The sequence below is a fragment of the Diceros bicornis genome, chromosome 22 (genome assembly GCF_020826845.1).
Source record: "Diceros bicornis minor isolate mBicDic1 chromosome 22, mDicBic1.mat.cur, whole genome shotgun sequence".
Classification (NCBI taxonomy): domain Eukaryota; kingdom Metazoa; phylum Chordata; class Mammalia; order Perissodactyla; family Rhinocerotidae; genus Diceros; species Diceros bicornis.
In genome coordinates, this window is record NC_080761.1 from 48,264,627 (window position 1) to 48,290,365 (window position 25,739).

Genomic DNA, 25,739 nt, shown 5'->3' on the forward strand with positions numbered 1-25,739 from the left:
GCTTACATAAGGAGTCAAATGGCAAATAAAAATATAAAGATGTTCAACCTATTAATCAGGAAAATATAAATTAAAACAAATGAAATATTAATTTCACCCATTAAGCTGATAAATTCTTAAAAAATAGATATAGGGGCCAGCCCAGTGGCATAGTGGTTAAGTTCATGTGCTCTGCTTCAGGTGGCCCTGGGTTTGCAGGTTCGGAGCTCTGGTGCCGACCTAGGCACCGCTTATCAAGCCTCGCTCTGGCAGGCGTCCTACATATAAAGTAGAGGAAGATGGGCACGGATTTTAGCCCAGGGCCAATCTTTCTCAGCAAAAAGAGGATTGGCAACAGATGTTAGCTCAGGGCTAATCTTCCTCACCAAAAAAAAAAAAAAAAAAAGAGCATATAGTCAAGATTTGAAGAGATGGGTATTCTTATATACTGTTTGCACTATAACTCACTAAAGCCTTTTTTGGAAAGCATTTGGTGGTACTTATCAAATTTTTTTAAAGGCATAAACTTTGACTCAGCAATTCCTGTACAAGACATATGTACAAGGGTGTTCATTTTTGTATCATCCCTGTAATAGCAAGAAAACTGGCAACCTAAACATTCATCAATAAAGATACAATGGGATATCGAGCAGCCACTAAAAAATAAGGTACCGCATGTAGTAAGACCTCCATCCCAACAATGCAGTGGTATTATCCAATTCAACGGCGGGAATATCACAATCAAGCTTACGTGCAGGAACTTAAATACACATATCTGACAAGAGATAACGAAAAGGCTGCATATCAAACTATCAAAGGGGAGGCTTAAAGAGACTTCCACGCTTTTCCCTTTCTGTGTTGTATGAATTTTAAGTACGTATTCATGCATTTGTTTATAACATATTTCAAGCAAACTATTTTTTTAAAAGCCGGTATCCTGGCAGGTCGATGGAGCATAAAGAACACGGCTTTCGTAGTCAGTTATTAACAAACTGTGACTGTGGGTAAACTTCCTTAACCTCTGTGAGCCTCAAATTTCTCATCATGTAAAGTGGAGTTAATCACAATCGACTAAAAGGTGAAGACGCAGAGAGAAGTAAAGCGTGACTCGCAAGGGCATTCAAGGCTGGCTCCCGACCCACACTTTTCAGGGAGACTGAGTACAGCAGCAGAAAGGGCCAAAAAGCAAATGAGTTAGCTGATCAGCAAACCCAGAATCTCGAAGTTCAAGACATAGGAGTGTGGGGTTTACCCGGACTTAGGGACATGAATGTCAAGCACGGGCAGAACCTGGGGCTCGCAGCTCTAAGAGGGAGGTTAGAGCAGACACCCCATCCCGCCGCCACATCTCGTCGCCGCCCGCCTTCTTCCGCAGCAGCTCGGAGGAGCGGGGAGAAGGGCGCGCACGCACCTGCAGCAGCGAGCCCGGGACGCTGGAAGCCGAGTCGGTGCTCCTGCGCTTCCGCCGCTCGCTGCGCTCCACGCTGCTCCCGCCCCAGCCGCTGCCGCCGCTCCCCGCGCCAGGGACACCTCCCCCGAGGCTGCTGTTCCCGCAGCAGCTGGCGCTCCCGCAGCCGCTGGCGCTGCCGCAGCCGCTGGCGCTCCCGCTGCCGCTGCCGGCGAGGGCGGGCACCAGGTCCGGCGCCGCCAGCGCCGCGGCCGCCTCCTGACCGCTGCGTTTGCGCCGCTTCTCCCGGGAAGACTTCTTCCCCGTCATGATCCCCCTGCTGCAATCATCCGGGGAAAGCCTGCTGAGGCTGCAGCCAACCACACCTCGCTCCGGCGGCGGCGGGCGCTGGCGCCGCAGTTTTGCGTCACTTCCGGACTCGACGCCGACGCCCGGAGGTGTTTCTGGGGGCGGGGCCGGGACCCATCGGGCCGCCTCGAAAGCCGTGCAGGTGGCCTTGAGTGCGCTGAGGGGGCTGGCTGGTTATCTAGTGGGGTTCTGGTTGTTTCTTGTTATACCTCTGCAAAGGAGGGGAGGTGGAGCTTTGCAACAGCTCTTTGTCTTATTGATACTGCTTTTCAAATTTTGTCTTTGTCCACATACAAATACATAGTAAGGTAAAGGTGTACTTTTTGATTCTCCATTTTCATTTGTGTTCCAATTTTTATGCCACTAACAACGTTATAACAATGAAGAGAATTTAGGGGAAATCTCGTTATCATCATCACCTCGGCAAATTTCTTTTTAAATGTATTTTAGAGAATTGTACAGGCATAAAGTCTTGTGTTTGCTTGTTTTTCCCCATTAATCCTAATTTCTAGACAGGTTTCCTTTTAGCTTCTGAAGTCACTTGGCCCTAGTATTTCATTATAGTCCTTCTCAGTTTAACTAATATTCAAATGCTGACGTTTAGGTTGTTGACAGTCTGTCACAGTTCAGAATAATGCAGCTGTAAACTGCTTAAGAAAAAAATTTACATTATTTCCCTTTTAGTATTTTTTACCCAAAAAAGAAATTGGTCAAAGGATATCAGCATCTTATTTTCCTTGTTCTATTTAATCGGATTCCTTTGAAGGAAGAATCAGCCAACTTAAAATGTCAGCCATACACTGAAATCTTTGAAAAAATTTGTTCTAATATACTATAATATTAGGGTTTTAACTTGCATTCTTGATTTACAATGTTGCATACATTCCCACTGGTTGGAATAGGATTTCCTCATCTTCAGGTGGGCTGGTAATAAGTTTAACCATTTATCTGCTGAAATCAGTGTGTTGACCTTACAATGTACAATAATTATTTATGTTGGTGAGCTGGGAGAGAGGAGCAGGGTTAAAATGTTGCTGGCACATCAGTGTTCCTACCTTTTCTCTCTCCCTTCCTCCCTCAAAAACTGCCTTTTCAGACTAGTTCTTGGTTTTTTGAAAGAGGGGGAAACAAGAATTTAGGAGTGATGGGACTGATAAGGAAATCCCAGGTCATTTTTAGAAAGAGTTTGAGGCAAGAAATGCAAAAGAAAAGCAGCAGTGTGTGAGGGCAGCAATGGAAGAGAATAGAATTTCAGGAGTATTTCTGGAGATTATATATTTCCTGCATAGAGGGCATGAGGGACAAGTAAAGGACTTGAATTTTTGAAAATGGACTATGGGTCATAGCTTTATGAGTGTTAAATTTTGTGGGCTACTGTGTAGGATTTTGGATCTAAACACAAGCCAGGTTTTAAACCAGGGATTTACATTACAAATTACATTAAAAATGTGTCGCCATCAGGTAGGGGTGGTCTCAGCAGGGGCTTTTAGCCACAGAAAGAAAAAAGTAGGGTCTGGGGCAACATTAGCTGAGTAATAGTAATCCTGAATCTTTCATTGGGGTGACAGAAAGCCAGTAAAAAAGGAAGCCTCCCTTTGACCACATTCCCTACCTGTCTCAGTCATTCAATAACTGTTTAATAAGGGCCTGAGACAAACCAGATGCAGGGGGAACTTCAGCCCTGGGAAAACAGCTGGCTGCACCCCAGGCCCTACCCTTAGCTTTGCCTCCTAGGGTAAATCCTGAGGCTGAGCACATCATGCTCTCAGGAGTTCCGTATTGGCCTTATTAAATGTCTTACCTGAAAGGAATGAGAGTGGTGTGTTCATACATCAATACATCAAATTTATACATCAAATTTATAACATGTAGTGTTTATAACCTTGCTATGGACTGTGTCCCTCCAAAATCTATATGTTGAAGCCCTACCCCCAATGTAACTGGATTTAGAGATAGGGCCTTTAAGGAGGTAATAAAGGTTAAATGAGGTCATGAGGGTCAAGGCCCTCATTGGAAAAAAACTGGTGTCCTTATAAGAAGAGGGAAGAGACACTAGAGATCGCTCTGTGAGCCCACGGAGGACAGGCCCTGTGAGGACAGTGTGAGAAGGCAGCCAGCCATCTACAAACCAGGAAGAGACATCTTACCAGAAACCAACACTGATAGCACCTAATCCTCAACTTCTAGCCTCCAGAACTGTGACAAAATAGATTTCTGTTGTTTAAGTCACCCAGTCGGAGGTTCTTGGTTATGGCAACCTGAGCTGCCTTATGTTTTACAAACCTAAAATGGTGTGTGTTAGCCTGGATAGAGCTAGTTGTTTATTAATTCCTGGCTACAAATTATTATTTCCTTATAAAATCAGTTGAGAAGGCTGCAAATTATTATTCACTTATAAAATCAGTTGTAGAATGAGGTTTCCACCTCATTCTACAGCAACCTGTCAAATAGTTTCCATATTTATCTGGCTGGGGCAAGAGGGCAGGGCACTGCTCACTAGATTGCTGAAGAGTATTTATCAATTTGGCAGATGAATGCAGTCTTTGTCCACCCTCCCGTACACTTGTTCTAGGACACAAAGGCACTGTTCTACGACTGGTGATAGAGAAAGGTACACAATAGACAAAATCCATGCCATCATCAGCTTATATTCTAGTAGGGAGAAACAGACCAAAAGGAAACACCGAATAGAAGTGCTCGCTCACCCTGGCATTCTGCATTCTTCTTACTCTGCTTTATTTTCCTTCAGTGCTCTTAACACCACCACACGTATTTGTCTGTCTCCTTCCACTTGAATGTAAGCTCCATGAAAGCAAGGAGTTGTGTCATTCACTTCTGTAGTCCCAATACCAAGTGCCCTCAACAAAAAATTTGGCACATAGTTGATTCTTAATAAAAATTTGTTGAATGAATGAATGATTGCACAGTTTCAGATGGAGACCCAGATTTATCCAGAATTTTATATGAACTTACTAAATCATGGGAGTAAAAATACCCAGTAAAATTAATGGCTGGAAACTGATCTTTAATAAAGGACGTCAGTAGGTTTGCTGGGAAAAATTCAGCGCTCCTTCCTCAGAAGGAAAGGACTTAGCTGTTTGACAGACATTTTGCTAAGCTTTTACATAAATATTTTTCTTCTATTTTATGAAATCCCAAGTACATATGATTAAACTGGAGCTAAGGTTAAGCAACTTGCCTTAATTCATTAGCAAGTGGTGGAAATGTCATTGAAATGTATGCCTTTTTAACTCAAAAGCCAGTACTCTTTCACTATATTACACTGCACCTCTGGTTGCTCTTACTATTGAAAATGTTAAATGATGTAGAAATAAGCAAATATTTCTTGAATTTATTAGTTCCTTTAAGGACACAAGAATGAAAGAAACGTGATTTAAGGGCTTGTCTCAGGCCACCTTCTTCTGCTCTATGTTATCAAGCTTACATGCCACCACCAGCCACCACAGTTGCTATTATGATAAAGTGAAGTAGCTACCACAAATTGGTATTTTTCTCCATATTGACGTCCAGTTTTGCCAACATCATTTATTAAATATAATTCTAGTCTCCATTGTTGTGTTACTACTGACTTGTTATATAAGATTTACTTGAACTCTTTCAGTTTCTTCACCTGTGAAAGTAAGACTGCTAACAGTACTTACCCCATAGGGATAATGAGGATAAACTTAGAACTAGTATAAAGTAATCGCTTAATGGATGTTATCTAGTTTACTTAAGTTTCTCTGTTCTTTGCAATGCTACTTAACTAAGTTTGCTTTAAATCCAGTTGCAAACCATTGTGTAACCATTGCCATATCATATGCTTTTAAAGCTGATGAAAATATCATTGCCATTTGGACATTTTACTTTTCCGATATATTACAATGTGTTCAGGAAACCCAAGGCCAAGTTTTAAGTCCCAGGACCTCATCTTAGGTCTTAACGTCCTTAGGAAGGGCGTTAGTCAGCTTTCTCCTCCTTAAAGCTTCCACTACTCACTGTATTCTAAAGACTATTTTCCTCCGTGAGAGGCACACGAGTGGTTTCCTTGTTGCCTTCAAAGTCAAGATCCTGCCTTTCTTAGTACCCCCGGAAAATAAGCACCCTAATTTTATTAAGCAAATAAAACCAGATAATCACATTGGGAAGCAGACAGAAAGCTGGAAAAATAAAATATGGAAGAATGAAAAAACTTTTTAAAAATATTCCTCCATCTCTATTAAATGGCTACTAGAAGACCAATCACACCGTTTTTGTTCTCCTAACCTCCTTTAGTTAAGGGAAGGGAAATATGTTTAAGGAAGCTCAGATATGATGCAACCAAGTAAAAAAACAGCACACCAAATACAGTCATATCACTTAATGACTGAGATACATTCTGAGAAGTGCATTGTCGAGCGATTTCATCCTTGTGCGAACATCATAGAGTGTACTTACACAAACCTAGATGGTCTAGCCTGCTACACACCTAGGCTATATGGTACTAATTTTATGGGACCAGCCTCGTATATGTGGTCCATCGTTGACCGAAACGTCCTCATGCAGCACGTGACTGTACACATCACCTATGAAGTATTCTTGCCACAATAGTTTAATCTCCATCTAACCAAGCGTTTGGACTTAGCATTCAGTTTATAGCAAATAGAAGGTGTGGTGGGCAGATTCTAAGAGAGCTCCCAATGATCCTTCTCCCTGGTATTCACAGCCTTGTATAATGCACTCTCCTTGAGTATTTTGCTTCCAACCAATAGAATACCTTGATGTTGTGGGGATGTCATGTCTGTGATTAGGATATTCTCATTTTGGTCCTGCTAGCAGCAACTTGCCATGAAGGAGAGGCCCACAGGGCAAGAAACTGAGGGCAGCCTCTGTTTCCTCCAACAGCCAGCTAGAAACTGAGGTCCTCAATCCAACAACCTGAAAAGAAGGGAACACTAACCATGTAAGTGAGCTTGAAAATGCATCCTTCCCCACTGGGGCCTTCAGATGAGATCCCAGCCTTGGCTGACACCTTGAATGCAGCCTCATGTGAAACAAAGAAGATCCAGCTAAGCTGTGACAGGATTCCTCATTCACCGAAAATCTGAAATAATTGTGTGTTGTTTTAAGCCACTTAAGTTTTAGGGTAATTTATTAAGCAGCGATAGCTAATACAGGAGGGTTATAGGAATATGTCTTACAAATATAAAATGGGGGTACTGCACATTCTGGACTTGCCTAGACACTTCAAGGTCAAAGATGGAGGAACTATTCTAGATTAAGAAACCAAATAAATATCTAAACTTTCATTAGATCCTTTAAAACGAAAGTTAAAAATGGCATTCTGAGGGCAATCAGGAAATTTGAATACAGATTGGATATTAGATATGAAATTACTAATTCTCTTAAATGTGATTTGGTTATAAGTAATATTCTTCAAAACGTCCTTATTCTTAAAAGACGCACATTGAAGTATTTAGGTGATAAATATGGTATCTGTAACTTATTTTTAACTAATTTCAAAACAAGTATATAGATAAAGCAAATATGACAAAACATTAACAATTGTAGAACTACTTGGCAAGTCCACGAGTGTTCACTGTACTTCTCTTTCAACTTTTCTGTACCTATGAACATTTTCATTAAAAAATTGAAGGGAAACACGTGGAAAAATGATAATGCTAAATAAAAGTCTTCAAAAATTGTATTTATAATCACAACTATACCGTGTGCTATAGATTGAATGTTTGTATCCTCCCAAAATTTCTATGTTGAAACCTAATACCCAATGTGATTGTATTTGGAGGGGGGGACTTTGGGAGGTGATTAGGTCACGAGGGTGGAACCTTCATGAATGGGGAGACGCCGGAGAGCTCCCTGCTCCTTTCTGCCACGTAAGGACAGAGGGAGCAGACAGCATCTAAGAACCAGAAAGTGGGCCCTCACCAAACACCAGATACGCCAGCACCTTCATCTTGGACTTCCCAGGCTCCAGAACTGTGAGAAACAAATATTTGTTGTTTAAACCACCAAATATATGGTATTTTTGTTGTAGCAACTCAAATAGACTAAGACACTGTGTATAATTTTTTACAGAAAAATGCATTATAAAGTAGAATTAGACATTATTTTTTAAAAAGATTGAATAAGATTTCCTATCTCAAGTGGGTAATTTGTGTCTCATGACCTATTGGAAGGATGATACATCACAAAGGATCCTCTATACATTTTTTCATTTCCTCACAAAATAACCATAAGATACACAGTGACAACTGCTAAGAAAGCTATACTCCAGTCTTATCCCTAGAATTACCTTTGTGAAGAATCTGTTTAGCCATGCTTCTTCTGTCATTTAAGAAGATTATGAGGTAGATAAAAAATTTCATTGCATTGCTATTTAGTTATAAACTCAGCTAGTCATGGGGAAAAAAATTACAATAGTGACATGATCATTTAAAAAATGTAATGTCAGAGGGAAGATAATAGTTATGAAATAGGGGCCAGCCCGGTGGCGTAGTAGTAAAGTTTGCACACTCTGCTTCAGCAGCCCAGGGTTTGTGGGTTTGGATCCCGGGCGCAGACCTACGCACTGCTCACAAGCCATGCTGTGGCGGCATCCCACATACAAACTAGAGGAAGACTAGCATAGATGTTAGCTCAGGGACAATCTTCCTCAGCAAAAAAAATAATTAATTAAAAAAGTTATGAAATAGGGACAATGGTAACTTAGTTCTTTTGCAGGCAACGATGTTTCAAATGCAATAAGGACATTAACTCCAAGACTTTTACCACTGGAGGTGAGTTGGCAACATGTACAAAGCCTAAAAAATGTGCATTAACTTGACCCACCAATTCCGTGTACAAAATGTATCCCAAGGACCTAGTAAGACACTTGTGAGATTTGTCAAAGCATTGCTTGATGGCTGAAAATTGGAAACAATGCCAGATAATAGGAAATGGGTATACCCATATAATGCAATATTATATTTATTAAGGTGGAAGTATGTATACTATATATGTCAAGTTTAAAAATCAAGTTATCGAACAATCTGTATCATACAATCCTTTTCTTAAAAAATAAAACTTATGCTTACATACCTATTGATATGCCACAAAACATTAAGAATGGTTCTCTCTGGGTAGTGGGATTACAGGTAATTTTTATTTGATGTATGTGTATTTTATTCAATGAATGTGTATTTTTATATTCAGAAAAAAATATTAAGGGAATCATGGAAAAAAGTTTAACAAAAAGAAAAAAAATCTTTAAACTATCACTAAACCACCATTTAACACATCTTTCAAATGAGATACTTTTTTCCTTTTGCTAAACTGTACTTTTTGTAATTGTTCTTCAATAAACATGAAATACTGATATAACAAAAGTTGTTATAAAAAGACTTGTACACTAATAGGAAGCAAACTGTTTACAATCTGCCACCCCTTACATTGTGAAGAGTAAACTCATATTCTTAACCAAGACTCTATGTCCTACAATATTCAAAGGTACCTAGTATTTCAAAATTGTAAATAAATTTTTTGCACTTAAAATTGCACGCTAGATTGGACATGTTAACAAGAAAGCAGTGTACTGTAATGGAACCAGGCTGATCTGTGTTAAACTCTTAACTTTGCCATTTAACTTGGACTTAACCACCTACATCTCAATTTAACAAAACGTAAAAGCACAGATTCTTAACAGAACCAGCCACAGAATATTTAAAGTCTAGGTACACACCAGCAAGTTGCAACTTAATACTTAGCAAAATACACATCCCCTCTATCTATATTTTAGCCATTCTCTTTTGATATTCCAAAAGTTTTTCCTTGGATTAACCTAGACAATCAGAACCTTTTCCTGCCTTGTTGGGGAAAAATTGTTCTTCTTGGACTGCAATTTGGCATTAAGCCAGGAAATTCATGGTTCTATATACCATAAGTGTTGAGAATGCTGCTCAGTATTTTAGGGAAAGTTCTCTTTGTGAAAAGATCTTTCCCACTTTAAAAAATAGTTACGCTTCTCTTAAGATAGTGAAGTTCTCTTAGACACAATAAATTATGTAATTAATAGGACAGTTCCTTCTTTGTACTAGTTGCTAGGATGTTCAGAGACAAATTTCTGACCCCCCTTCTGTAGGAACTATAGCATGGTATACACTTTTCTTTTTTTCTCCTATCATGATTCATCCCATTATCTTTACTTCTGAAAACAGAGATAACATCACCCTTCATTTAAGGGATTTTGGGAATTCAATATCAAAGTCATTAGCACAGTGCCTGGACCATGTTAGGGGCTCAAAAATACTAATTTCATATGACAGGCTCTGGCCTTGCAAATAACACAGTTTGATGTATCCTTGCTTGCACAATTGCCTGATAAAATTCAATACATTCCAAATTCCCTCTGAGATAACGGAAATGACCAAAAATAAACAATCAAATCCAAATTGGAATGGATACAATGAAGTTACCTCAAATAACGAAGGGCAAAAGAAACCGGATCATAAGCCTGGAGTTAACTTGGGGTCTCATCTGTCTGAATTGATACACAACCTAACATAGCTTAGTAATTTGCCTTTACTTCATCTAAAAATGAGCCATCAAATACACTTTTTATTTACAAATAGAAATGATTTAAATGAAGAAATTATTTCACATCTTTTCAATATCTGGAATAATTTATAACAAATTTAACTTTTAAAAGTTCTACAGTTATCTAAAACAAGATCTTGAAATGTATCAGTGCTGTTGAAAGAATCCAGCAATGAAAATGAGTAGAGCAGAAATTAAATAAAAGACAACCACCAACAATTAACAGTTTGGGGTATATAAGCAGTAAAAGCAGATTACATATAATAAAAGTCCTTGTCTTCTCCTGTGTGGCTAAGGTATGAAAATTATGCCACTGTAGTTGTTGTGCTGTTGTTGATTATAGCTCACTCTTAACTTGTTTCTAAACTCTTGAAAACCTACCCACATTACACAGGAAAATCTCACACTTCATCAGTGCAAAAATTTTATTTCTCCTTTGTTTCCCCTTTCCCCTCACTTTACAAGATCTGAAATTTTACTTAATCCACAGCAGTCTTTTTTTTTATCATCTGTAATCAGTCACATAAAATGTGAGAAAAAAAACACTAATCAATTTAAAATCTCAGCCCCCTTCCCCATTGTTACAGCAAATTTAGGATAAGTCTACAACATTCACTTACTTTAGCTGGTTCTGATACTGAGGCATACTTTTTTATTTGAGAATCAACACCTAAAGACTTGGCTAATTGTACGGCATTTGAATCATCACTGATAAGTGTCCCAAGAGCCACAAGAAGTCTAAAAGTGGCTTCCAGGTCTTGTACAACTTCCAAGACTGTGCTAATTACTGACAAGCACTGAGCTTTCCCTTCAATATTATGGTCTTTATGAAAGCAAACAGAATAGTTCAGGGTCAGTGTAGCCAGAGCAATGTGAACGTTCTTATTGCTCCCTGATTTCAGTTCTATTGCATGGGACATTAGCGATTCCCTCTGGGCCATCATGAGCTTTTGTCCTGCCTGGCCAACAAAACAATTGCAAAAAGTCCTGAGAGCAAGCAGCTGGTTTGCTGGCTTTCCTTTAGGGTTCAGAAGACTGATAAGATGACTGCTGAACTGAGCCCCTTCCTTTTCATTGCAGAAGTTCTCATTCACACTGGGATGTTTAATTGACAGCCGAAGAATGTCAAGTGCAGGAAAGACAATATCTATTAAAAAGAAAAATTCATTAATGTTTACGAAAACCCAGAAAATTCCTATGACTGTTACTCAATTTTTAAGGATTTTATGTTCCTGTTACATGTTAAAAATCATATGCCTGCTTTATAAAATGCGTATACTTCTGAAACTTGTATTAATTAATTTTTAATATTTATACAGACTGGACTTATTGCTACAAGATCATATATGCTTTAAAAATAACATAACTCTCTTGGGTTATCAAATAGCCTGACACACAGTAAGTATACAATAAATCCCTGTGAAATGAATGAGACGGTTTTAAAAATCCTATATCCCAACCAAAGAGTTGAAGAGGAAAAGTTCTTTTTAGAAGAACTAATAGTATGCTTATAGGTTAGTGGAGAGCTTTATATTCAAGGAATTGGGTAGACACTACCTGAATGAACGCACTAAATCATCTTAGCATCACTAAAAGTGAGGAGACTAGAAATTATGTGCCCACTGATATAAAGGTAGTATGCAGCATCATTTATAAAGGTTAATCACCTAAAAAACCTATTGAACCAGAATCTAATTATGTCTAGCAGAAACTACATAAACAGAGGAACACATTAAGTGATCAGCCAAATCTATAATATGGGACATTTCGTAAGACAAATGATTTTTTTTTCCAATAAATCAATAGCATGAAAAAATAATATGAGAGAGGACACTTTTGGAATTCAAAAGGAATTAAGTGAATTAATTAAAAAAAAAATACTTATAGCAAATGTTTGTAGCCTAGGGTTAAGAGGTCACAAAGAGTTTCTTGGATGGCTTGCAGGGGATCCACACATGCTCTGAACCAGTATACAAAATGGTACATGTATGGGGATCATTACATTACCTTCAGAGTCTCATAAGGCATGTGACCAAAATAAGACTAAGAATTATAGTGGTATAGTGAATCCTTCCTGGAAAGTTTTTCACAATGTGAATTACAATTGCCTAGGTTAACTTTTATTTAACTAGAAACATCAGTAATATTGATAGAAATAAGACATACTTCCTGCTTTCTAACCACACTTTAAAGAGTGTTTCTGTACCTTCAGGCCAGTTAATAGCTTTCCACAAAATCTGAAGTTGCTGGGCTGTGGGTTTTTCTGAAGAATTATTACAAATTAGAGACAGTATCTTTTCAAGAAGTATCAAGTCATCCTCAGTTAACTTCTTCTCTTCAGATGCAGTTCCATTAAGTTCCTTCAGTTTACCTAGAACCCAAAACCAAACCTTCAAAATTCTCTAACCATAATTAGCCAGATATAATACATAAATGCCAAAATTTTCAATAAGAGTACTCTACCATACACCATGGGGAGGTGAGACTTTTCACAGTAATTATCAAAGACCATAAAAATAAAGATAAGGCCTGTGAGTATTTTTAAGTTGAGCACAGCATAGAAAAAGGAAGGTTACTGTGACAATTTTTATTTTACCTGTTACTTTTTAAGATCTTCTGAAGCTTTCTGCTTTGAATAAGTTTTAAAGTATATCACATTTGTAATCATTCTGAATGGTTTTCAAAGCATTATCATGTCATATATACCCAAGTATAAGTCAATGCCCTATTTTCTCAGAAAATTTGTAACAACTTTTAGCCACCTTATGTCAACTTCTATGATTGACAATGAAATAGTCAGAGTTAAATATCCATATTTAATTTATTGACTAAGTTCCATATGCATGTTTGACATCACATCATGTTTGACATCACTTATGTCTAATATTTAATTTACTAAGTTCCATATGCATGTTTGACATCACATTATTTACAAAACATATTTAATGGAAATATTGCCTTTTCCCACCATATTCACATTTCATGAAACAACTTCTTTTAAACTCTTCACATGCATCTTCAATATCAGCATCTTTGTCATCACTAATGCTACTTTGAGTCATCTAACACTGCTTCCCCAAAATCTTTACCTTAAAGAATAAAAAAGCCCCAATTCCCATCACAAAAGGTTTAAGAAGAAAAATTGTCCAAATTCACAAATTTTTATCAATCATAAGTGGAAACTTGGACCTATTTCACTACTCTTTTGCATTAAAAATTTTGTTAACACTAACAATACTGAAAACAAAGTTTACAGTCATGTGTCACTTAACGACAGGAGTACATTCTGAGAAATGTATTGTTAGGCGATTTCGTCATTGTGCAAACATCATAGAGTGTACTTATGTGTAGTATACAAACCTAGATGGTATAGCCTTCTACACACCTAGGCTCTATGGGACCACTGTCATATATGCTGTCCATCATTGCCTGAAACATTGTTAGGCGGCGCATGACTATATTTAAGGAATGAAAAAGCAAGAGACCTTTTAGATTTGTACAAGACTTGAAAAATGTCAAGTTGTCTATAAGTTTGCATATACTTCTTTATTGTTCAAAATAAAGCAATTAAGAAAACAATTATGAATGCTTTTTATAAAGATAGTATGAAGGATAATTCTGACCAAAAAACTCCGTCTTAAATTCAGGTATGTATGTTATCTTATTTTAATTAATTCTCACCATAATCTTTGCGTCAAACAGAGCTAGTAGTACTCTTAGTCCAAAAAAAAAACCTGTCATTTTGTTTCGAGAAAAATAAATTAACAGAAAAAGCAACCAAAGTCAACTAAGCAGTTTCATTTTTAATGGGCAATTTAAACAGCCTTTTATTATAATTTCTAAGGGCCACTAATTTTTTAAAGAAAAGATCTTTATTTTTTAAATGCTTTACTCATTTGTTTTCATTATTTTTTTTCCTGAAAACATTAAGAGCTTTGGGGGCGAGATTTACATTTTTCCCCTTTAGTTTTTCCCTCATTAAAGTCAACAAAAAGCATTTACCTTATATTTCTTACAAAGTATTAAGGGTCTATTATCAGATTGTGTATTTATAGTCGACACAGTTGTGTAAACCACAACAGAAGTCTCTATCATGTAAGCACCAGTTCCCAGCTCATGTTAGGCGGAGAAACAGCCTTGAGTGCATCTCAAAAAAGTCTGTGGATATGCGAGAAAACTATTTAATTAAAATACACTTACCTAATATTTGTGTAGGGTTTGCTTGGTCAAAAGTGACAGCCTCTTTTTTAGGGAAATAAATATTCACTGTTTTAGATGCAGCTGATCGGTAGGCACTATTCCCTATTTACAGAATAGAAGATGACGAACATCACAAGGAGTGGTCAAAAATGAGATTTTTCTAATTGTATGACTTTATTTTCACAATTATTGAGATATGTAACTACTCACTGCATGCAATAAAATAACAAGCCACCTCAGAAAAAAAAAAAAGAGAAATAAATCATTCACAAGGTACTGTTTATATTTGTTGATACAATAAATTTCAGTTCTCGGAATGGGAGATTACATGTAAAACAAAGCCTTTCCGTTTCATATTTTCTACTTCTCTCATATTTTTAAGATTCAATCTAAATTATAAATTTTTAAAAGATCAAAGAATACAAAATAATTATGAAACTTTCCATTCTCATCTTCTCTAAGGCATATTGATCTCATTCTTCTGATGTCTTTTACTGCTTATTCCAAATGATGTAATAGGCATTGTCATTTTCTACATCATTTTTATAAACCCCCTCAAGGCGTGAGTTCCTGAAAGGCAAGGGTCCTGGTCTTCTATACATTTTTACTTGTGTAATTTAAATCTAATTTATACCTTACATTTCAAATCTTAATTCATTTATACATTTTTGTTCCAAGGTAAAATTAAAGCATTTTGCAAAAATATGAATAAAACATTTTAATCTTCTGAGTATATTAGAACTATAAAAGGGGAAGGCAGATAAAGATAGAACAAGTAATAAGTGCACAAAATTAATCTGAATTGCTTATAAAGCATAAAATATTTACTAACGTGATCAAAGATGAGCTCTTACAGACATTGCCTGCACTCCTGAGTCTAGTTGTGGTAAGTAGATGCAAATCAAATACCCTCCAAACACTTAAGTCCAATGTAAGGTGCTCTGAAGGAAAAGTACAAGGGGCAATGGGAGCTTATGACAGAGTAGGTGATCTGGCAAGGGGCATATGCAAGTGTCCAGGGAAGTGGCACTGAGTCCATTTAATAAATATTATATTGCAAAATTAAATAAAAAAGAAAAAGGAGGAAAAAACCCAAACATTTATGGTCTAAATAAAGCAAAGGCACAAGTATTCAAAAGGGAGCAGCGTGTACCAAACTCCCGAAGTAGAAAACACCATGGCATGCCCAAGAAACAGACACAGGCCAGTATGGCTGGGCAGAAAAAAGGCAGAGAGGAACGTGACGCAAGGAAGACAAAAGATTCCATGGGAAACCATTCAAGGGTTTTAATCAAGGGAGGGGCATAAGTAGATTCAGACTGTAAAAGTAGATTCACACTGCTGGCTGCAGTGTGGACCACTGAGAGACCAATTTGGAGGCTATTATATCATCAGTCAAAGTGAGAGATGACAATAGCTTGGACAAGGGTATACAAAGGTCCAGTATATAAACCAAACTGTTAAAGACTGTAACTTCTGAAAAATGGGAGGAAGCACTGTTAACTTTAGACTGTACCGACATAAACAGGTACAGTTAACAATTACTAAACACTTATTCTATATAAAGTGATTTACCTATATTTTGTAATTTAAAGCTCTTAACAACTCTAGGAGGTAGATATTATCTCAACTTCACAGATGAGAGAAACAGAGGCACAGAAACAGAATGACTTGCTCGAAGTAAAACAGTTAAAAAGTAGTGGAACTGAGATTTGAATCTAAGCATTTTCACTCCAGAGTCCTGAATCTTAATTGCTATGTTATACTTCAATACTGCCAGCCACTGTTACTTTTGCAATGAAAAATAGTCTACAAAATTACATACCAAGTCCTTAAGAAGAGTGGTAGGTTTATGGGTATTTATTTTATTATGCTCAATTACATCTATGTTATACATATTCTCTTGTATAAAATAGTAAATAGGGAATAATATATGCTAAGATATCTGTCCAACTTGCAAGAGATAAACTACAAATTTAGCTCTGCATTTTACCGGCAGCCAATACAGGGGAAAGCATGCCTGCATATATTCAACAGTGATGAACAAGATGTGTCAGACTCTAGGCAACATACTAAGGATAAAAAAATAATTAGTTGCTCAGGAGAAGGCCTAAATTATAAAAGTAAATTTTTTTCTGAGTTCTTAAAGAGAACAATATATAATGTAGTGAATAACATTCTCAACACATTAAGTAAGAACGAAAGGAGGAGAGATTGGAACAAACTCAGATATTATAAGGACAGTGAGGAAACCAGTCTTACTCCAGTAGAAGAGCAGTTTTCAATCCTGGCTGCACATTAGAATCACATTAGAAGATTATAAAACTACCCTGGCCAAGGCCCCAGCCCAGAGCAATATTAGACCAAGTGAGCATCTCTAGGGATGAGGTGGAAGTACTCTTTTTTAAGCTCCCCAGATGATTCTAATGTGCAGTAATGACACAATTCTGAGAATATGCTAGAAGCCAGGTCAAGAAGTTTGATATTGATTTACCATATAAAAAGTTCTCCAGCAAGAGAAAGACACCAATTTTCTTAATCTTTCATTAAACAAAAGTTTCAATGACTTTTAAAAATCTAATAAAAAAGAAAAGGAAATGAAAAGCATGTACCTGTAAATGGATCAACTCCAGCCATGGTAGTTCCCATACCTGCAGACCCTGGCATGTAACGACCACCACCTAAAATGCAATAATACTCCTAGTAAGCACAGATAACTGCAAATTATCAAGTTCAAACTGTTCCTTCTTTATAAAGAATAATTTAATTTCATAATTAGTCACACTTAAGAATGGTATCTTAATGAATGGGCTATAAATTTAAAACAGAAAAATGCTTAGAACAGTGCCAGGCATGGAGTTAGTGCCCAATAATGTTAGCCAGAAAAGAAATTCTCAAGTTACAAAATAAACATTAGATGCCTTATACACCCTAATTACATAAGTTTAATGAATTACAAAAGCATTAGTGGACCGGAGAGAAAGAAATTAAAAGGTTTCCATAATGAAATGTGAACACTAGTCTACTGAAATAGAGAGACAGGATTAGCCGGCACATGAGATAAACACGAAAGAGACTAGGTAAGAGTGAGACACGCTACGACAGTAGCCTGGTCTCACATTTGAGACTGTACTTGCGGCTATCTCACTGAAAATGGAAAGAAAGGAACATGAAATACAAGTGCAGAGAGAATCAGCAGGATTGGGAGATGTTCAGAGTCCTGGATGAGCCTTTGTGGGAAGAAGAAAGATGAGCTATTGTTCTAGCCCCCGAGTTTAATATCTAGGAGTTGGTGTAACTGGTATATCATATACAGAAAAAGCAAAGAAAACTCAAAAAAGAAACAAAAACCTCAGAGGTAAACAGGATTAATTAAAATGATGAAGAACCCAGAGTAAGCGGATTTGCTGAGTCTTTACTATATGCTGGCCTGCATGCTAAGCATCTTATATGCACATATTCATTTAATTATTAATTAGATACCATTATTATTCACAATATTTTAGAAGAGGAAGGCTGAATTACTTGCCCAAGGCATTAAGAGGCAGGGTGTAGTCCTACACTTTTCTAAATGGGGTTCTCTGGCCACCTGAATGAGAGTCATCTGTTCAATATGCGATTCCCAGGGCCCACTCATAATAACCCAGTGGTTCTCCAAATTGGTTTCAATTCAGAAACCTATAGGGAGCTTTTATTTTTATTTATTTATTTTTTTAATAATTTTTATTTATTTATTTTTTTCCCCCAAAGCCCCAGTAGATAGTCGTATGTCATAGTTGCACATCCTTCTAGTTGATGTATGTGGGACGCGGCCTCAGCATGGCCGGAGAAGCCGTGAGTCAATGCGCGCCCGGGATCCGAACCTGGGCCGCCAGCAGCGGAGCGCACGCACTTAACCGCTAAGCCACAGGGCCGGCCCTATAGGGAGCTTTTAAAAAGATCTAACAGCAAATCACACTCAAGACCATTTAATCAGAATCCGTGGGTGAGGGATCAGGGCATGAATATTTTTAACCTCCTCACTAACCTAGTGTATCAGAATCTCTGTGGTTAGGACTTTGAGATAAGTAATTTAAACAAGCATCCCAGATGATTCTAAATGACATTAGAAGTTTGAGAACGACATAAATAAGGAAAAGAAAAAGGAATTAAGATTGACCTTAAGTTGTAAGCCAGATGGAGAAATCTTTTGGCCCTAGTGCTATTGGTAAAGTTGGGGAACATCATCAAAAATAATAACAGCTAACATATATTGAGGGCTTAAATATATTCCAGGAATTTTGCCGAACACTTTACATATATTATACCATTTAAAAGTGCGGTTATCTGTTATTTATAATAGTAAGGGTCAGTTATCCTAATAATTCCATAATTCTCTTGGACATTTAGTATGCTATCTTGCATAGCTCCATAATCACTGCATCTTCTGAGTTACTGACACTGTGCAACAGTGAGTCATGCTTCAGTTATGATGGTGCCAGGAGTTCTCTTGATTTTGCTGGTATTGTTTGAAGCTTGGTATGGTCTTTCCGTTCCAAAAAAGCCACCAATGAGATTCGGGAATTCTGTTGTTCTAAGTTTCAGGGCATCCCTGTGCCTGAATATGCTGACAGAGTAAGTCATCTTACCTCCTCTTCAGATCCTCACTACTTTTTCAAATTGCATCATGTCATCAAACACTTCCTTAACAGCCATCGTGTCATCACAATACTCAGCCTGATAGTTGGTTTTTGTAGTATAATGGTTATCAATGCACAGGGTGCAGCTATTTGCATCTGGGCCACCAATTTATTTACAGGAGAAAAGAAGCTCATTGAGAGCAATTCACAACTTCACAACACTGACCCAGGATTGTGTGTTGGTCCAATCTATGGTTTACAGAGGATTGTATGCTGTCACTTTAAGAGCTCACAGTACTAAGTCTGCAATTTCAATGGATACCATAAACATTATGACTCTCTTCCCAAATTTGGTATATTGTCCAGGAACTCTGGCTGAAGATCCAACAACAGCATCATAATGTATATCAAAAGCTATTCTGAAAATAAGAGACTTCTTCAGCTGCATTAAAGGCCAAGTCTGGCAATTTTTTTTCCAGTAGTGTTGATGCTGAAGCATGCATACCTTGGTAAATAAACTCTGAAGAGACACACCAACACTTCCAGGACTTCATGAAGGCCATTAATAACTTAGATTAGGAAGACTAATCCTGAGTAGTTGGGTGAACTGTCTCCTTCCATGCTAAGGCAAAATATGCCTGGGCAGACTTCTTGACTGCACTGCTCCATCCAATATCAGGGACTCACTTGGCTCCTTCTCTGCTCGTGATCAGCAGCAGCTCGCCAGTGATAGCACTCATGCTGTGTCTTGGTTGGTGGGTTCCCCTATTATCTAATTTCACAGATAAAAAAAATAGGCTCAGATGGGTTAAATAACTTGCCAACTTCTCACAGCAAGTAAGCGGTAGAGCCAGATTTTCAACCAACATCCGTCTGACTCTGAAACCTATGCTCTTAACCACTCTGCTTTCCCTGCGGGAAGGACCACTGGCGGAAACGATGAGTTCTAACAATATGCTATTTAAAAGTCATGAGGAAAGCTACAAAAGTACTCCAAGAAAAAGCAAAAATTAGAAGTCAAAGAAAAGGGGATCCATCAAAATTGGAAATACAGGTAAGAGAATTATCAGTTATTGGATGATATCTCCAAAATGTAAGGCCATATGGTACAAAATGTTATAAATTTAGTGAAGAAAGATACACATTAATCAAAACTGCATCCCACCTGTAAAAGGATCTGCTGTAGGCAGCGTGTCAGAAGATCCTGAGGAAGAGCCTGGAACATACCGACCAGCACCTGTGCATGCAAACAAAGGAAAAGGTGACATGTGCCAAAATTCTGAATTTCATAGACAGCACAGTGCTTACATTAGAAGAATCTAAGCTTGGAGAAAAACAGAAGAGCAAGGCTGTCACATGCTAGAATAACAGGAACTATAGTTAGTCTTATAGTTGGAAAAACTAGGAAGAAATTAAAATTTCAGTGATTCTCTAAGTTTTGTTTTCTTAACTTAATACTTTATTATATCTTAGTTCCTGCACTTACATATTGAAATAACTAGGATTTCAAACATAAAAACAGAAATTGCAGGTGGTCTCTGACCTAAATAATATACACATACAATCAGGTCCTGTTCCTGTTCCTATACAAATTCACTAGAATCCCTGCTGTTGCTGTTGCTATCAAAACCACAGGAATAAAATGTTAATCTTTTAGAGAACCCCTGGGTTCATTAATTCATGTGTCAAACAGTGCATGCAGTCTGGGGATCCAGCAGGGAACAAGATTGCTTGTATCCACTGAAGCTCACAACCTACTGGAGAAGAGAATTACAAAGGGGATGGGTGCTACAAAGAAACCGGATTTCCATGTGTACGTTTACCATTGTGTGGTGTGTGTGAATATATGTCATTAGTACCTCTAGGGAAATAATCAGAGGTGCCTACAAAAAGATGCATGTGTGGATGCATATAAAGTTAGAGTATCAGAAGAGCAAAAAAAGCCAGAGTTGTTAGATTTCCAGATGGAGCCCGTTGCTTTAATATCTGTCCTCCGTCCCACAAAATAGCTTACACAATACTGTAATCACGTGCTCATTCTTTTGTACTGTAGTATGAAATTCTATCAACAGAACTACCCAGGTAATAAACACCTTATTTTTTTTCTTTTGCTGTCAAGTGCAACCATTGGGAGGGTCACATCCTTTATAGTTCAGTATTGAGTCAGTCTGATAACTCAGTTTCAGTCAACATGCAGGTGAGACTAGATTTATTATGTGAACGGGCAATGGAATTTTGAATTAGAAGAAGAAGAGATAATTTGGGAGCATGAAGTATCTATGAAACAATAAGAAAAACAGACAGCTCCATAAAGGACCTGAGACAGGAAGAGGATATGGGATCCTTGTAAGACAAGGAAGAGCACTTGCACATGAAAAATAGAGTCAGAAATGACAGCAGGAAAACTTTAACAATCAAATGCCGATTCCAAAATTTTATTTAGAGCTGGCCCTGTACCTAAGAGGAAGCATTTTATTTCCTCTTCTACCATGGCCTCAATTCCCAGGACACAGAACTCAGGCTACTACTACTAGAATTATAATCCATTTCCTAGGAGCCAGGACTCAGACTAATACCAGTAGAATTATAATTCATGAACTGGCATGAAAACCTAATCCCATTTACAACATTTCAGACTCTGTATACTATGTCACAAACAACTGACTGACCTAATTACAAACAACTAAAACGAACACATAGAACACAAATCACACGTAAACTAAAATTATCCCCAGTTCAGGTCTAGATTTGACGTACAACTAACCAATAGAGCCTCAAGTGAAAACAAAATTTCTATTTACTAAATTTCACTAAAATATGTATTTTTAAAAGCAGCACGCATACAAAGGAACTTACAAGTTTCTTTTCCTTTCAAACAAATAAAGTTTCTTATTTTATTTAGTTTACAGTGTGGCTGTATTTTTGAAAGAGAACAATTTACAACTGTTTCTACAAATACAGAAACTATATTTGAGGCTTAAAAGTATGATCGTGAAGTAAAAACCTGCCGCAGATCGTGGCTTTTATTTAAACAGCTAATCATAATGGGTATTTAAACACAGACAAAAAAACCAGAAAATCAACCAACACTGATGGAATTTTGTAAGACTTAACACAACCCCTACCTTACCTGTAAACGGATCAGAAAAACTGGTGTTCCCAAGTCCCAGCATTTGACCTTTTGTGTTATCAATAATAAATTTAGCCACTTGATCCAAAAACATGGGATTCAAATCATTCTTCTGCAAGAAGTTGTATGCAGTTAACCAGGGATCATCAGTGATGTTATACGGCAATTTATATGATGGTCCACCTTCATTGACATCAATTGAGAAAACATAATCAAATTCCTTTAATTGGAATATAAAAAGGAGATAAATGATTACTAACTTATCTGTTCATATATACTAGTGATATATATGACACAAATGTTATATGTTATTTTAATAATTATAGTACTTAAACTTTCTCCAAAGTGCAATGTTAAAATCTTCCACTTGGCACTTAATGATTAATAGCAACCATTTGCATGTGCTGCAAGATAGTATTTTACTAGGGGTGGAGGTGGGGGATGGATTACGACTACATATTAATTCTAAGGCCAAAGGAAGGTTTCTGATCGGTTGATGTCTAGGCCACAAGTATTAGCTGTTACCATGCTCCACTCATCAAAACATGCTAGCATTACAAGCATTGCCCTGCAGGGTCTCTTGTGTCACGTCAAGTTAAATATGGCTAGGCAGGAAGCACTGGATGAAAGGTGGCACAGAAGCTCCTAGGCCAAAATGGTTGGGAACAGCTTATGTACGGTAACTACTAATCTGTCTATCAAATGCAGCTCTGTCTACATGGAAAGAGAGTTTTAAAAAACTCTATTTCAAGACAGGCAAAAGAGAATTTCCCCATAGAAATATATATATTTTTTTTTTGGTGAGGAAGGCTAACCCTGAGCTAACATGTTGCCAATCCTCCTCTTTTTGGTGAGGAAGATTGGCCCTAAGCTAACATCTGTGCCCATCTTCCTCTACTTTATATGTGGGATGCCTGCCACAGCATGGCTTGATAAGCGGTGCACAGGACCGTGCCTGGGATCCGAACCTGCGAACTCCAGGCCATCAAAGCGGAGTGCACGAACTTAACCACTATGCCACTGGGCCGGCCCCAGAAATGTATTTTTAAATGTCAAAATACCAAAGAAAATTTTATAGCATGGGGAAATGGGAAAAGAAAACCTTTAATTTGTCTACTTTAAGATAATGGTAATTACAAAGTAGAAATTGACATACTTTCCCTTCATATAAAACTTTTCCAGATGTTCGCTGATTAGCACCAGATGAGCCAACAACATCACCAATTTTTATCCACCTCCCTTCACTAACACTCCACTGATAGGCTTCGACCTTCTCCCCATCTCTGATTAGACGAGTCTGTCCTTCTCTAGTACCTTAAAATAAAAATTTTAAGATTCAAAGGTAGAATGGCAGAGTAAAATTCAAAAACATTGAGATAGAAAATTTTTAATATTAAAATTTACACATAAAAGATAATATTTTTGGTTTAATAGAAAATTTTATTAAACAAAAGATTTTAAAATGTAATTTTACCGGAAAGTGGCCAAAAAGGAAATAATGGTTAAAAGGAAACTTTATTAAACAAAGGAAGGTTAAAAATATGCGATTTTACTAGAAAGTAGCTGGCCCACTGAAAATAAAACAAGTGTTATTACTGAATATCCTCTGACAACACTTTCATTTCAGTGAATGATGCTCCATTCTTCTAGCCGCTCAGGCCAAAATTGTAGAAGAGTCTGATTCCTCCTTCTCTCAACCAGACGGCGAAACCTTCAGCAAACTCTATCAGCTCGACCTTTAAAGTATATCTAGAAAACTACTTCCTCTCGCCATCTCCACTGCTACCTGTTGGTATGAGACCCCATCATTACTCACCTGGACTGACTCAACAGCCTCCTACTCCTGCCCTGGGCCCCTACAGTCTACATTCAACCTAGCAACCACAGAAATTCTTTCAGAAGTTTAAGGAGCTCCTGACACTCCTCTGAGGGAGGCCCTTCAATGACTTCCCATCGCACTCTCAGTTAAAGCCTAAGTCCCTGAGAGGCGTACAAGGCCAAGTACAATCTGCCCCACTATCCCCTGACTCCATCTTCCACTATTCCTCCCCTCACCCCATCACCCCGCTTCAGCCACAGAGTCTTTGCACTGGCTGTTTATTCTCCCTACGACACTCTTCACACAGATGTTGGCACGATTTGCTCCCTTGTCTCCTTGAGGACTTTACTTGAATGTTACATTCTCAGCAGGGCCTTCAGTGGCAGAGACAGCTAGCGGTCCTCCAGAGATTCAGCCTCCTATTCCACAGGAGAGACCCATAGCTGTCTAGTCAGACTATACCACCCCCTTGCATACTGTAGGCCCTAGATGTCACACACAGAGTAATGGTCAGTGGTGTCCTGGTGGGTGTGATATAGGCCAATTCTAGGCCTAGTCCATCATCCTCTCTACCCTACTGTCTTACCCTGTCTGTTGGCTGGATGTCTATACTCAAGGTGATCTTGGAAGCCACATGTCGAAGTTGGTGGTTTCCAACAGCTTGGGTCCCTAAACAACCATGAGGAGCAAAATTACTCTACAAACATGCTCCAGCATGTTCTGCCGTCAACTGAACTTTAAATGTGCAACAAGTAACTTCTCTTGTGTTAAGCCACTGAGATTTTAAGATTTAACTGTGACAGCAGCTAGTGCCATCCTAAGCATTATACACTGTATTTAAGATTATACAACAGCTCCAACCCCTGCTTCATTTTTCCCATGGGACTTATCATCATCTTACATACATAAGTACATGTCCCTTTTGCTCTCTACTGCATTCCCCAGAGCTTAGAACAATGCCTGCCACACATTAGGCACTTGGTAAATATTTACTGAATATATATATACACACACATATAGTGATGGAAAGACTATGTTTTTGTAAAGAATTGTAAGAATATTAAAAACATGATATAATGCAGCGGTTCTCAAAATTTTAATTTCAAGATCTCTTTACAGTCATAAAAAAAAGCTCTTTGGGCTTCTGAATAAATTTTATGTGGGTTATATCAATTGATTTATTGGATTTGAAATTTCTTAAAATGAGAAGAGTAAAAAATATATTTACTTCATGAAAAACAATACATCTATTACATATTGAATAAATAATATTTTAACAAAAAATAAAATATATTTTTAGAAATTTAGAGAGAAGCCTGGCATTGTTTTAGATTTTGGTAAATCTCTTTACTACGTCTCTTACTAGAAGACAGCTGGACTATCCTCTGCCTTTGCATTCAATCTGTAGTTTTGGGGGAAGTATATAAAGAAAATCCAGCCTCACACAGATAATATAGTTGAAAAAGAGAGGACTAGGTTAACAGCCTTTTCAGAAAAATGTATATATTCTACAAGCAGTAGAATTGAAGCTTCCAATATAGAATCTGAAACCATATCAATGAAGTTTTCATGCTCTATTACACTAAAATCTATTAGACTATCTTACACGTTGAATGAATCTTCTACCCGTGAACTGGTCATTTGGAAAATATTGGTTCACTGAGC

At 37.6% G+C, this 25,739-nt stretch overlaps 2 protein-coding genes across 2 annotated transcripts in view; both read right to left on the bottom strand.

Moving 5' to 3' along the window:
• Positions 1-1,762, bottom strand: part of CAAP1 (caspase activity and apoptosis inhibitor 1) — a 49,264-nt gene extending 47,502 nt beyond the window's left edge. The window contains exon 1 of the mRNA XM_058565917.1: positions 1,391-1,762. Coding sequence (XP_058421900.1) covers positions 1,391-1,696 — 306 coding nt within the window. The 5' untranslated portion in view covers positions 1,697-1,762. The remainder of the gene's footprint in view (positions 1-1,390) is intronic.
• Positions 1,763-10,273: 8,511 nt separating this feature from the next.
• Positions 10,274-25,739, bottom strand: part of PLAA (phospholipase A2 activating protein) — a 37,372-nt gene continuing 21,906 nt past the window's right edge. Inside the window, exons 8-14 of the mRNA XM_058565918.1 lie at positions 23,412-23,569; positions 22,256-22,475; positions 20,291-20,362; positions 17,119-17,187; positions 14,507-14,608; positions 12,513-12,677; positions 10,274-11,453 (exon numbers count right to left, since the gene is read on the bottom strand). Of these exons, the coding sequence (XP_058421901.1) occupies positions 10,888-11,453; positions 12,513-12,677; positions 14,507-14,608; positions 17,119-17,187; positions 20,291-20,362; positions 22,256-22,475; positions 23,412-23,569 (1,352 nt within the window). The 3' untranslated portion in view covers positions 10,274-10,887. The remainder of the gene's footprint in view (positions 11,454-12,512; positions 12,678-14,506; positions 14,609-17,118; positions 17,188-20,290; positions 20,363-22,255; positions 22,476-23,411; positions 23,570-25,739) is intronic.